We start from the raw sequence: 14,813 nt of genomic DNA on the forward strand, positions 1-14,813 counted from the left end.
ACTAACACAATATATAATACTATAACGAATACGTTGATACAATATAAATTTAGCATATATACTTTTTTGGCGAAATACAATATATATATCAATTGATAGTTTTCAATCTCTAATTTAAAAACTTGAACATCTTCATTAAAAGAAAAAACAGTTAATTTGCGGGATATTACTTATATTATTAATTCATGAATTATGTGTTAGATTAAAATATTTTGTTATGTAGCATGTATATGACATATATATATATGTAAAATAACATTTATATATATATATATATATTTAGATATCTTTAAAAATATATTTGAAACAACAGTCCTGCAGCATTCATATTGGAAACATTCACGGGTTGAGAATTGTTATTCTCTCAATCTGAATATGTGTAAGAAAAATAAAAATATGATATTTTTTTCACGCGAAAGAACATAATTTATTACAATATAAAAAAAATTATTTCTTAATACAAAAAGTGGACACTCGCTCCTCGCTCTTCTTCTTTCTTACGAATTATCTTTTGTATCGTCGCACAATTCTGCTTAAATCCAAAAATAAGTATAGGACACATTGGACTCGCGTCTCGACTTGGCCAAACTCCGTTAAACTTTCTTCTAAAACTCAAACTTTTTCATCAGATGCTGGATGATGTGATCTATCGATATAGTGGGAAGCGGAGGTAGCGGTCCAGGATGTTTCTTCCGATGCACCAAGAGTCCCGCTTTCTGCCTGAATTTCTCACGACACACGTCGCAGACGTACGGCTTGACGCGGGTGTGCCTCAGCAGATGCTGCTTGTACGTGTTATTACTCCTGAACGACCTGTCGCAGATCTTGCAGCTAAACGGCTTAACATCGAAATGGATCTTTATGTGCTTATCCAGGGTGTCGCTGCGTTTGAAGCTCTTGTCACATATCTCGCACATAAAGCTTTTCCGACGATCGTGCAGCTTGGTATGTCGCTCCAGCGATTCCTTGGTCGCGAGCTTCTTCCCGCACACCTGGCAAGGGAATTTACGATCGCTGTGACGTTGACTCATGTGCTTCTTCAGCGCGAACGAGGTCCGATAAGTTTTGTCACAGACGTCGCAGGTCACCTCGCGACCATCACCGTGAATATATTTCATGTGCATGTACAAATTGCTCTTCACTTTGAAGGACTTGTCGCACGTATTGCACACGTAATTCCGATCATGCGTGTGCTTCCTCAAATAGTGGTCGTCCAACGACTGCTTGCATTTGCAGTCGATGTTGCATCTGTTGCAGATGTATGCCTTTCTGGAAGTGTGCACCGTATCCATATGTTTCTGTAATTTCTTTGGACACTGGAAGGTAATCTTGCAGCGTCCGCAATAGTAAAAGTTTTCCACATGATATTTCATATGCTCTCTCAATTGCAAGATCTTAACGAAGTTTTTAGAGCACACGTTACAGGTCCAAACGTTCCCGCTCAGCCTTTGTCTGATCTGCATAGGTTCTTTCTTCTGCCACAACATATATTTGTGCTTTTCAGTAGATGAAGCAGATGCATTAAATATAGTAGATGCAGTAAGCGATGACTTTCTCAGTGTATTTCTCGTAGAAACTTCTTGTCGACTTATTTCTGACTTAGACTTCTCTGTGCGATCTCCTTCCTTGTATTTTAGGGAGCCAGCAATATCGGCGTACTTTTTTTTGTTGGCTTGTGAAGAATCCGTATCAATTACATTCCTGCACGTATATTTGCGTTTTGCAGTGGATGAAGTAGATGCAGTAAGCGATGACTTTCTCGATGTATTTCTCGTAACAACTCCTAGTCGACTTATTTCTGACTTAGACTTCTCTGTGCGATCTCCTTCCTTGTATTTTAGGGAGCCAGCAATATCGGCGTACTTTTTTTTGTTGATTTGTAAAGGATCCGTATCAGATACATTTCTGCACGTATATTTGAGTTTTGCAGTAGATGAAGTAGATGCAGTAAGCGATGACTTTCTCGATGTATTTCTAGTAGAAACTTCTTGTCGATTTATTTCTGACTTAGACTTCTTTGTGCGATCTCCTTCCTTGTATTTTAGGGAGTCAGCAATATCGGCGTACTTTTTTTTGTTGATTTGTAAAGGATCCGTATCAGTTACATTTCTGCACGTATATTTGAGTTTTGCAGTAGATGAAGTAGATGCAGTAGATGCAGTAAGCGATGACTTTCTCGATGTATTTCTAGTAGAAACTTCTTGTCGATTTATTTCTGACTTAGACTTCTTTGTGCGATCTCCTTCCTTGTATTTTAGGGAGTCAGCAATATCGACGTACTTTTTTTTGTTGATTTGTAAAGGATCCGTATCAGTTACATTTCTGCACGTATATTTGAGTTTTGCAGTAGATGAAGTAGATGCAGTAGATGCAGTAAGCGATGACTTTCTCGATGTATTTCTAGTAGAAACTTCTTGTCGATTTATTTCTGACTTAGACTTCTTTGTGCGATCTCCTTCCTTGTATTTTAGAGAGCCAGCAATATCGGCGTACTTTTTTTCGTTGATTGGTAAAGGATCCGTATCAGTCACATTCCTGCAAGTTTGAGAAAAAAAAATTATAATTTCTAAAGCTTCAACAAAACTGATTAATATAAATATATACTCATCTCACAGTATTGTGTAATTTTACGAAATGTTTCGTAAAAATGTAAACTATCTTCGAAGATATTTAAAGAACACGTCAAATCATGCTGTTGCAAGATAACATATAATATCGATATATACTAATTAAAAATATACGTTATTTATAGCTTAAGATAATTACAAAAATTTGTGTCGTTAAAAATATTTATTTGAGACAGAAATTTATATGTTTGTGCACAGATCTTATTTATTTTAATTTTTATTAAACACAATTTATCTTAGCAAAAATAGTTTTGCGCCGTATTTCTATTATGTAAAGCTATTTAATAATATGCTATTATTTATAAATCGATATTAATGTTAATATGTATATTCCAGAAAATACACACGTTATTATGTATAGAGAAACATATAATAGAAATTGCTCGAGATATATCACTTATAATGATATTTTATATAATATTAATTAATATTTAAAAGATTTTAAGATTTTGTGAGAAAATAACAACTTTTACATTAAAAAAAAACTAATTTTATTCTTATATGAATTAAGGGCATTGTGTTATATGTTTCTCCATACAAAATAATAGCAGAGTTTTCCGAATAACAGAACATTTACTGTACAATAAATATAGGAAGTATAGAACAATTACATGTGTGTGTGTTTGTCTTCAGATATCATTAAATATTATATTGTATTGTATTTAATACGACGTATATCTTACTTAAAAAATTATTATTTTGTAATTCTCAAAATATGCTGATCCTAAAGTAGAAAATGAAGAAAAAAGACTTAAGAATATTATTAATATATGTATTTAAAAAATGAATTCTTCTATCAAAGGTCTTATTCGAGGGTAGAATAAAAATGTGTTTAATATTTGTTTCTCTCGTTTTTAAGATTGCATTTTTATAAAAATAATTTTTAATGTTTTTCCCATCTTCGAATTATTTCAATTTTTAAAGTTATTGCTTAATAATAAGAAAAAATATTTATATAAGTTTAAATTATATTGGTCTTACACTTCTGTAAACAATTGCAAAATTCTAAAATTATTATAGAGCTATTTACTTTGTAAATTAGAAAGTGTCAAGTATTATGTAAAATAATAAAATAAAATTAGACATATAATAAAAAATAGTGATAATCAGATAATCAAAAAAAGAAATAATAAATTAATATATATATACACATTAATGAATATATACATTAAATTTATTTTTTGTAAAATAATTCTACACATTGATTGGAAAAAACTATATATATATGTATGTATGTATATAATTTGTCAATTATATTCATTATCATTGATATCACCATGTCTAACATGTTAGGGTTCTTTTTCTACCATAAGAAATCAGCATTCAAAAAATTTAGTATTGAGTAATCATTTTACTGAATCATAATCACTTTTCTGTAACCAATAAAATAGCTTACTTATTTATCAATAAGTTGAAGTTTTATTAATAAATGAAACATATAACTGTAAAATTTATGAAAAGATTTATGCTATCGATGCTATTTGTTATCCATTTTATTGGCTGAAGAAATGTACAGAGTTTTAATTTTACTATAATGATAAACATCAGATGATCTTAAACGGCTGAAAGGCGAAACAAAAATTGAAAGATAACTTCTAAATTTTTGTTATATGCAATTTACAATTCATCATCGTATAATCATCATATAATCTATATAGCTCATATATTCGTTCATATATATATATATATATATATATATATATATATATAATTTTTTTTTTTCACCTATTCTTCAAAATTTATTTAAACTTTGAATACAAATAAGTCATCATAAGTTTCTAGTCTTCAAAAGTAATCACGTTTTTATAGTCAATAAAATGTTTCATATTATGTATACAATATAATAAATTTATATTTTCTTATTGTTTGTTTTATTACAATGAACGAAATATTTGTTTTATTTTAAAATTAAATTCTAATATGAAAAGATACAGAGTGAAGATAATAGATAAAGTACATAAACTATGTTATTCGAATTCATAGTGACGATCAGAGAAGTCAATTTTCGAAAAAAAAAGAGAAGAAAAAAAAGATTAATATTTTGTGAAAATTTATTAGGTTTTATATGTATATTTGAATAATATTGTAAAAATCAAGTTCTCTTATAACCACTTTACGATAAAAAAATAAAAGTTATGTAATCTTACGCGTGATCATAAACAATATGTGTGAACGGAAATTTTGTTGAAAAAATTTAGAATTGCCGTTTTGAGATCTTATTCTTCTATCTCGTAAAAATTGTTTTCAGTTATTTTATAGTTCTTTTTACGCAACGATCGCACATTTTTTGCTACTTTAGAGAAAAATATTAAAAAAAAAAATATTCATGTATTAAATCGAGTGTTCACATCTCTTCATCGATCTTCTCCTCAATTTCTTCCACGTATTCTTTTGGGAATTCGTTTTCTTGCACGTATTCTTTCGTGAATTCGTTAACAAGATCCGCGATCGGCATAACCGGCAATGGTGGATGAGGACCGGGATGAGTCTTTCTGTGACAGATCAAGCCTGGCTTTTGCGTAAACGCTTTCCCGCAAATGTCGCATACGAACGGTCGCTTGCCAGTGTGAATGAGCAGATGCTGGCGCAGCTGCGATCTCCTGGCGAAGGGTTTCTTACAGATCATACAGGAATGCGGCTTGCATCCCGTATGAACCACCATGTGCCTCTTGAAAGAGTCCTTCTTTGTGAACGTCTTACCACATTCGGCGCAGACTATCTTATCGCGTTTTTCGTGCTGCGTCAGCAAGTGCTGATCCAGATTTTCCTGCGTAACCATGCGTCTTTTGCAGATGTGACATTCATATTTCGGCTTATAATGCGCCCATTTTTGATGCACGTACAACGAGCCACTGTTGAGGCACAGTTTGTCACATACATCGCACTTGACCGGCTTCTCTTTATGGTGGAATCGTATGTGATTCGTTAGATCACCCTTGACCTTGAATTTCTTTGAACAAGAACTGCACTGGTGCTCATATTTGTCCGTATGCTTTCTTATGAAGTGGGACTGCAAGGAATGCTTCGATCTACAAATGAATCCGCAGGCGTTGCAAGGGAACATCGTGTTATTGGATCGCTTCCTGGACCAGGTCTCGTGCTTCCTCTCTAGATGCGTGATAAACGAGCTCTTCTTCAAGGTCCTATAGTCGCACACGGCGCATATATATGCGCCGTCTTGCCTTATACACACCTTCTTTTTATGAGTCCACGCCACGTGTTTCCTGAAGGATATCGCCGAGTCGAACATCTCTGAACATAATTTGCACTTGAAAGCTCCGCCGGGACTCTTCGAAGATATTTTCGTAGGCAACGGCGCATTATCGCTGAAAGAAGAATCAAGAATCTCTTCCTCAAGATATTCAATCTCTCCCTCATCGTTATACGCTTCCTCCGCTTCCTCCGCTTCCTCGTATTCGTCCGCTTTTGCATCCATCTCTGTTGATGTAAGTTTCTCGATAGTGACCGTACTTCCTTGCACTTTCACTTGGTATAAATCTCCAGCAGCTTTGTCGTCCGCAGCGTCGCCGTTCAACGTGATCGGTTTTATATTCGATTCTTCCGTTTCCTCGATGTCTCCGTTGAGAATGCTGTCGTCATTATATAATGTTTCTTCCATAGAATCGTAGGTCTTTTCCTCAAAATAATACTCCTGTTTCATATCATCCGCACTGATATGTTCCTCGTCCTCTATTTCTTCATCTATTTGCTCCACTTCTTCCTCTATGTGTTCCGATATATCTTCATCCGGCAGAGGCGCATCGTCTTCAGGTATAAACGCGTAATATGGCTTGCCGTCGAATTCCAAAATTTGCCATTTCTTCATCACCAAAGATTCTTTGTCAAATATAAAAATACCACGAGAATCGTAAGCGTCTGCTTCGTATCTGAAACACCAAGAAATGGAATAATTATTACAAGGAATATATGATTCATTTATGTATATCGGAGTAAATTGTACGCTAAAAGATATTATTTATTCTCGCGTGCTATGTAGATTTAATTATAAAGATCAGATCAACGAAGGTACTCACAAACAAGGAGCTAAAACTATTACCCTTCTTGTTGATCAGCATTGCAGTCCGTTGCGACCTACATTAATTACGAAACTGCCATATAAAATGGGGAAAATTCAAAGTATGAAATATTTTCATAAAACAAAACATTACTATAAACATTTAGCATAGTCAATAATATTTATTTTAACAATTTTAGAAACACATGTATCCATTGTATCAACCCTATTTCTAAATAAGTTATATAATTATATGAGTTTTATTAAGTAAAAAAAAAGTAGAGAAAGAAAAATGTTAAGTAATATTTTTTTAGAACATAAGTAAAACAATAAAATGTTTGTAGATAAAATCTGAATATTATTCATATATAATTAATGTTATTTAAAAATATTGATATACATAATTAAATTATAATTCACGAAATTATGTGTTTAACCCTTAAGTACAAATTAAGTAGCAATTAGAAGTCGAACAAACTTTACAATATAAATTTTATAAAGAGATTTTTCTCAGAGTATGCTTTGCATATTTCTAAATAAAATAATCTATTTTTTGTTAATGTCTTTTTATATTTGTGTATTTGCAATTTAAAAAAAATATAAATTTTAATCAAGAGTTAAATTTTTTAAAATTTCAATATTTTGAATTGTTTAAGCAATTTTTTATTAATAATAAAAAATTATAACCTTTAAAATTATAACGTTTCTCATCTTTTTGTTACTTAAGGGTTATACATACAATCAAATATGCTGCATGAAGTATTTAATATATGTGAAATTGGACATAACACATAAATGAAGTAAAGTATTAATAAAACAAAAGAAAATGCTTTTTATCTGGTAGATAAAAATATTAGAGAAAAAATAAGATTCGCATAACATAATATAATAATTAAAATTAAACATTAAATATAATAATGCATTATTATATTTATTATTATTCATAAGTTTTATATCTTATTATTATTATTATTATTATTATTGCATACTTTCTGATTCTCGCAAGCTGCATTGTTTCGGACACATTCTTAAAAATCACAATTAAAAATATGCTTATTACATTCATTTGATTTTCTCATATTTGTACGCTGTCAATCGTATATTACAAGCAAATCCTATGTTTCATATAGCCGGCTTTCTTTCTAACGAACAATTTTACATTTTATATAGTTATTGCACGCAGACGTCACGAGAAGCATTTTTGATTACCTATCTATTTAATTAAACGTAAAAAAAAAAAAACAATGAAAGATAATAAATATTTGGGAAGGATAAGGCACGACGTTCGGATCTCGCAGGTTCATTTCTTTATAAATTCCTTCAATATGTGATCGATATGTATCACTGGCAAAGGCGGCAACGTTCCCGAGTGAATCTTCCTGTGACAGATGAGACCGGCCTTCTGGGCGAACGACTTGCCGCAGACGTCGCAAACGTAAATACGTTCACCGGTGTGAAGAAGAAGGTGCTGACTAAGGCTGCTGTGCCTGGCGAAGGCTCTGTTGCAGACCGTACAGCTGTACGGCTTGTCGCCCGTGTGAATCCTCATATGTTTCCTCAGATCGTAATTCTCGAAGAAGGTCTTGCCGCACTCCTCGCACACCGACTTCTCCTTTCTCTCGTGCTGCGTCAGCACGTGCTGATCCAGATTCGCCTGGGTAACCAGTCGTCGATGACATAAGGGACACTCGTACTTGGCCTTATAATGAGCGTGTTTCTGATGAGTGTACAAGCTGTGACTGTTGCGACAGGTCTTGCCGCACACGTCGCAGATCACCGGCGACTCCCGGTGATTCAGTCTCGTGTGAGTGGTGAGGTCACCCTTGATCTTGAACTCCTTACCACAGTGCTCGCACGAGAAGCCGTAATGTTGCGTATGCTTGCGCACAAAGTGCGACCTTAGGGTCTCCTTGCGAGCGCAAACCAAACCGCAGACGATGCAGGTGAAGTCGCGTTTATTGTTGAACCTGTCGTTCCCTTCGTGCTTCTCGGCCAGATGCGCGATCATCGTGGATCTCTTGCTACACCGGAAGTCGCACGTTACGCACGAGAGAGCTTCCTGATTTCGCGGCACCAGATCGGTGAACGCGGAGTTCTCCTTCACATCCGGTTTGTACTCGCGTTTTATCATTTCCATCGTATGCGTGAGCTTGTGTCGTTTTAATAAGTACTTGCTCTTGAAGCGTTTAGGACAAACGTCGCACGTGAGATCATTTTTGCGAGCGTCTTCTTCAGATTTCTTCTTCTTGTCTTCGTGTTCAGACACAAATGATTTTTCTCGAGCTTTGTTTGTTGCTACTTTCTCGACGAAGTCCGCAGTTGGTTTCCTACAACATTACGAGAGAGTATCTTTATTACGGTTCTATAATTGGAAAATATATAGATCTTTGACTACTTACATTCGAATCTAAAATTTGTGATGACATTGAGCATACGAGCAGAATTAGGACTATTTCCAGCCCCCTCTGCTCGGGGATGGAAAGAGAAATTGTTGTGCAGGATGTTTAGGATAACAGAATAATTACAATATATTTATTTTTTTTATATAAAATTTTTAAATATAACAAAATACGATATATGCAAGATTGAAAGCATAATTCTTCTATAACAGATTGTTAAATACAGCATACAATAACATAATATCAACATATATTATTCATATAATATTCAAAAATAGAATTGTTATATACATATACATATATATATATATATATATATATATATATATATATAATAGTATAATTTGATATATCTCTTTGTGTTTCACAGATAAAAAAAATTCTTGATCCTTTCAACAATATTGCAATTCTATGAAAATTAATGGCGTAAAAAGTGAAAAACCTGTTGAATTATTTTCGAAAAATTAAGATTTACTCTTTCTAATCTAGCAATTCGTGAAATCTTTACAATTGTTAAAACCCTTTTTAAAAGATACTATTCTTTATATACATATATCCACAAATTATTATATAATTACTGTAACAATGATATAAATTAATTATAGGAGAGAGCATACTTTTAGTTATCCTAACCAGAATTAATCAATACAGCCATAAAAAATGCAGCTATTGATTTTGATAATAAAATCTCATAATCATGAACGCCTCGTTTATTGTTAAAGACCAGAAAGTAAAAATTATTCCAAAGATGTGCATCCAAAATTGACACCTTTTCTTCTAAAATAAAAATAAAAGATTATTAAGAACGAAGTTTGATTCCATAAAAGCAGATCAATCCTGATGTTACTTACGTCAACTGAAAGAAGAAAGAACTATCGAAACAAAAAATTAAAAACAAATAAAAAAAATTTGTTTACTAATATTTATGCAAACAAAAGACAAAATCACTGTCTGCTTCTGATTTCTGCGAACATCTGAAATTCTTTCAATATTATATATAAGTAAAAAAGTTTTTGCAAAAACTGTAAATTATAATCATATGTAATTCATTATACTTACACACAATTGCTCATTAAATTATTTGTACTAATTCATATAAAATAAAACAAATTCCTAAAAACATTTTGAATTGTTTCTCATATCAAATTGGCGACTAATCCGGTTTTACGAATAAAATACTCAGTGTTAACTTGCAAATAAATTGTCTTCATAATTCAAGATATTTTTTATTAAAATATGTTTTGATATTTATCACATTGTCGTAACTTATATATAAACATATATATACTGTTTCATGAATCAATTAATTCGATCATAAAAACAAATATACTTTACAGAATCAAATTGTCATAGATTTATTAAAAAATTTGCGAGAAGTAGTATTTTTAGCTAACAAAAATAAAACATCAAAATTAGATAAAATAAGAATACAAAAAGCTGATATTAGCGAAAGCGAAATTTGTCTTCTCTGTTTTCGTTGATGAAAGAAAAGGAAAATCCCCCCAAAATTTGCTCTTTTAATTCAAGTTTTCGATACTAAATTTTTGAGACTTCATACTTTACTACACAATTATTCCTTCTTCATGAAATCATTGAGAATGTGATCGATGTGCACTACCGGTAAAGGCGGATGCACGCCGGGATGCGATTTCCGATGACAGATTAATCCTGGTTTCTGTGTGAACGCTTTCCCGCATATATCACAAATGTACGGCCGTTTTCCGGTATGGATGAGCAGATGCTGCCTGTAAGCGGTCCTGCGAGCGAAAGCTTTCCCGCAGATGTGACAGTCGTACGGCCGATCGCCGGTGTGGGTCATCATGTGCTGCTTAAGCCGATGATTCTCCGAGAAGGACTTGCCGCACTCTTCGCAGACAAAGCTCTCCCTGCGCTCGTGCTGCAGCAGGATGTGCTGATCGAGGTTCTCCTGCGTGACCATCCGCCTCTTGCAGATCTCGCACTCGTACTTGGGCTTGAAGTGCGCCCACTTCTGGTGGACGTAGAGGGAATTGCTGTTGGAGCAAGTCTTGCCGCAAACATCGCAGATTATCGGGCTCTCCTTGTGCTTGAAACGCACGTGCAGCCTCATGTCGCCCTTCACCTTGAACTTCTTACCGCAATACTCGCAATCGAACTTGTACTCGGAGCCGTGTTTGCGATCCAGGTGTTCCTTCAATCGACGTCGACTCTGACACTTGAATCCGCAGGTGTCGCACGAGTATTCCTGCGGTTCTATAATGGTTCTGTTACGTTTGCTCTTCCGTCTGATCGCGCTCCGATTCGCGGAATGTTTCCTGTTCAGATGCGATTGAAAGGTCGACTTATTGGTACTCTTGTAGTTGCAGAAATTACAACTGTACGTCATCACCGTGTTCTCAACATTTTCCTGCTGCGGATGCACCGCGTCTCGATGATGCTTCAACATTTGGCTCATCGGGAAACAAATGTTGCACTCGTCGCAGGCGTAGACCTTGTCGTCCTCGTTACAGGACTGATCATCCTCGTCCGGGATTTCGTCCATCGACAGTGCGGCATTTTCGTTTTCTACTTTTACAACGTAAAGATTGTTCAACGCGTCCGTGTACACATTGTCGTCGTTTACAGTCGTGAAGGAATCTTCCGCGTTATTGGTCTCGTTTTTAATCCGATCGATCTTGTCCGATTTCAGATCGCGTCGACTCACTTCCATCTTTCTTGCCTGTTTCATTGGAAGGAAGGCATAATAGAGACATCCCTCCAAATCGACTATTTGCCACGGCTGCATCGGAATAGATTCTTTGCCGTATAGAAAATGTCCGTATCCATTTACGATCCTGAAAATTATACAGTACGTTAGTTAGAAATTCTACCATCGAAGAAGTGATAGTTTTAAAATGACATATTCATCTATTCAGCAATTTTATCCTTTTTACGTTTATGTATGGACAATTTGACACTCGTAACTGAGAATAAGGGTTTTTTTTTATATAAATGGATGAGAGGCGTATGTTTCAGATAAATGAAAAGTTTTTAAGAGAGAGAATTTTGATAATTATTTATATATCATTTTCTTCAGTAATCTCCTTCGATCTCTTGAAAATTACAATCGATGATATAGATAGTCACAATTATGCAATAGTAAACCAATAACTTTTTTATAGTGATTTACAAATTCTGTAATATATATATTCGACAAACAGCTAAAATCACACTCGCGATTACAATTAATTATGTATATAAAAAAGAAATTAAGTCTAGGGTAAACACATAAAAATTACTGCACTATACATAGAAAATACAGTAAAGTCTCGTATAGCGCGGTAAAAAAAGATGCAACAGCATGTAGATAAATTTCAAAGCTTATAAAAAAATTTTGTCTTTTATAAAATAAACAGCGTATTTTCAAATTTTGTACAATTCATGAATATCGTATAATGTGAAATATATTCCCCGTGTTATACGGGAATCTACTGTATATACAAATTGAAATCTAAGCACTCTCTTGCAGTTGTATATTTACGAATACAAGTGCATAAAATCTGCAATTTTATGCACATATATTTAGAAATAATGTCTTCAAAATAACGAATAAACAAATTAAATATTTTATTATTTGAAAAATATTTAGGTTCTAATAATTTTTCTGTCATTGACATAACGAATAATAAACAAATAAAGTAAAAATCATTAAGATACAACGCATGACAAAACAAATTAACAATTTTATAAAAAGGATATTTTTTTAATAAAAGAACATGTGCGTTTTGTCGGTCGTGTCGAAGAATTTCATGTAACAAACATTCTTATCGAGTATTATAATATCAAAAGATATGCGTATAATAAAATTCACAATAACATTACCATATAATTAAAAAAACCTCTGTGTGAATAACATATGTATTTTCGATTAATCTTATAATAGATTGCCATAGGCATTTCCTACCTCTAGATATCCCTGAATTAGTAAAAAAAAACTCGTACAACAGAGGAATATCTCATTCGCACAATATGTGAGAATCAATTACACAAGCACAATTTTTTTTTACACGTGTGTATTGTCACCATTTTCCAATTACGATTCATCCCGTAAATCGTAATCTTTCGCGTAACAAAACTTTACGCCGATCGATCGTTGTGTCAAGCGTTCATGACGTCGTTCAGGATATGATCGATGAGGACGCGCGGCAGCGGTGGATGAGAGCCGGGATGCGACTTTCTGTGGCTGATCAATCCTGGTTTCTGCGTGAAGGCTTTGCCGCAGATATCGCACACGTATGGCCTGATGCCGGTGTGAATGAGCAGATGCTGCTTGAGGGCGGTTCTGCGAGCGAAGGACTTGTTGCAGACGGTGCAGCTGTACGGTTTGTCCCCGGTGTGGATCCTCATGTGCACCTTCAATCTGCTGTTCCGCGAGAATGTCTTTCCGCACTCTTCGCAGACCACATTTTCTCTGCGCTCGTGTTGCCTGAGCATGTGCTCATCCAGGTTCTCTTGACTGACCATTCGCCTTTTGCATATCTGACACTCGTACTTGGCCTTGTAATGCGCGAACTTCTGATGCACGTATAGGGAGTTGCTGTTGAGACAGGTCTTGCCGCAAACGTCGCAGATCACCGGCTGCTCCCGGTGGCTGAAACGTATGTGGTTCGTCAGGTCGCCCTTGACCTTGAACTTCTTGCCGCAGGTCTCGCAGGAGAACTTGAAGTCGTCCGAGTGCTTGCGCGCGACGTGTATCTTCAGCTCGTACTTGTTCTTGTTCTTGTAGTCACACTGGTTGCAATAGAACAGTTCCGGCTGGGTGTCGCAGGCGCCTCGCGGCTCCTTGTGCTTCCGCTTGATGTGAGAGTACAAGGACGACTTCTTGCCGGTCTTGAAGCCGCATTCGTTGCACGCGAACACTTCGCCGACTTCGTCCTCCAGCCTGTGTCGACGTTTGTGCGAGTACAACGTGCTCTTCTTCACGCACGTGAAGTCGCAGAGATCGCAGCCGATACTCTTCGGGCTGGATTTCTTAGGGACGTCAGCGGCGATTCCCTCCTTCACCTTGCAATCTTCCTCCATGCAAATTTCCTCCTTAATCGTCAAGTCGGAATCTTCTCGATACGTGATCAACCCTGCCTTTTTGGTCGTTTTGTCCATGTTCGAGCAAGATTTCTCAGAAGACGCGTAGTTGCACTTGGTTATCCTGCGTCTCTTTCCGGCAGTCGGGGGATCTTTCTTAGGTCTCTTATGATTCCGCGTCAAGTGAGACGCCAGAGTGGTGCTCCTTTTACATTCAAAGTCGCACATGTTACAAGCGAAACTCGTCGTACTTTTGCCTCTGTGCTTAGACATGTGCCTGTTCAGACTTGCTTCGCTCAAACACTCGTAATCGCAGATCGTACAAGCGAGTTTCTTCGTCTTCATTGTGTCTTCCTCGTGTTTCCTCTTTACGTGTGCGTTTAAAGTCGCTTGTCTATTACAGCTGAAATTGCAAAACGTGCAAACGTACTTCGCTTCCTTCGAACGCTTTTCTGGTGCTTTTAATCGTCCTCGAGCGTTTATCTTTAGACGTCGTGCATATTTCTCTCTCGAGCGAAAATATGAAAGGAAAATATTTTCTGGTTTCTTGCCAAACCATGAACCCATCTTATGCATTATCTTGTGGCGATTCAGCATAGATTGCATGGGAAATTTCATACTGCATTTCTTACAGGTATGATTATCTATGGCTATCTGATGTACAGAGGAATCCATACTACTGTTGACATTGCTCACTCTCCGATTGTTCGATTGATCCTCGGTCTCTTCGAC

General features: G+C 35.3%; 1 protein-coding gene across 1 annotated transcript in view; it reads right to left on the reverse strand.

Annotated features, from left to right (window-relative positions):
- Nucleotides 1-4,560: 4,560 nt before the first annotated feature.
- Nucleotides 4,561-14,813, reverse strand: part of LOC145936019 (uncharacterized) — a 50,839-nt gene continuing 40,586 nt past the window's right edge. The window contains exons 5-8 of the mRNA XM_083037883.1: nt 10,615-11,854; nt 9,893-9,897; nt 7,956-8,969; nt 4,561-6,514 (exon numbers count right to left, since the gene is read on the reverse strand). Of these exons, the coding sequence (XP_082894009.1) occupies nt 4,972-6,514; nt 7,956-8,969; nt 9,893-9,897; nt 10,615-11,854 (3,802 nt within the window). The 3' untranslated portion in view covers nt 4,561-4,971. The remainder of the gene's footprint in view (nt 6,515-7,955; nt 8,970-9,892; nt 9,898-10,614; nt 11,855-14,813) is intronic.

This window comes from Prenolepis imparis, unplaced genomic scaffold (assembly GCF_030444845.1).
Source record: "Prenolepis imparis isolate NDT839.2.m4 unplaced genomic scaffold, iyPreImpa1.0 SCAF_5, whole genome shotgun sequence".
NCBI lineage: Eukaryota > Metazoa > Arthropoda > Insecta > Hymenoptera > Formicidae > Prenolepis > Prenolepis imparis.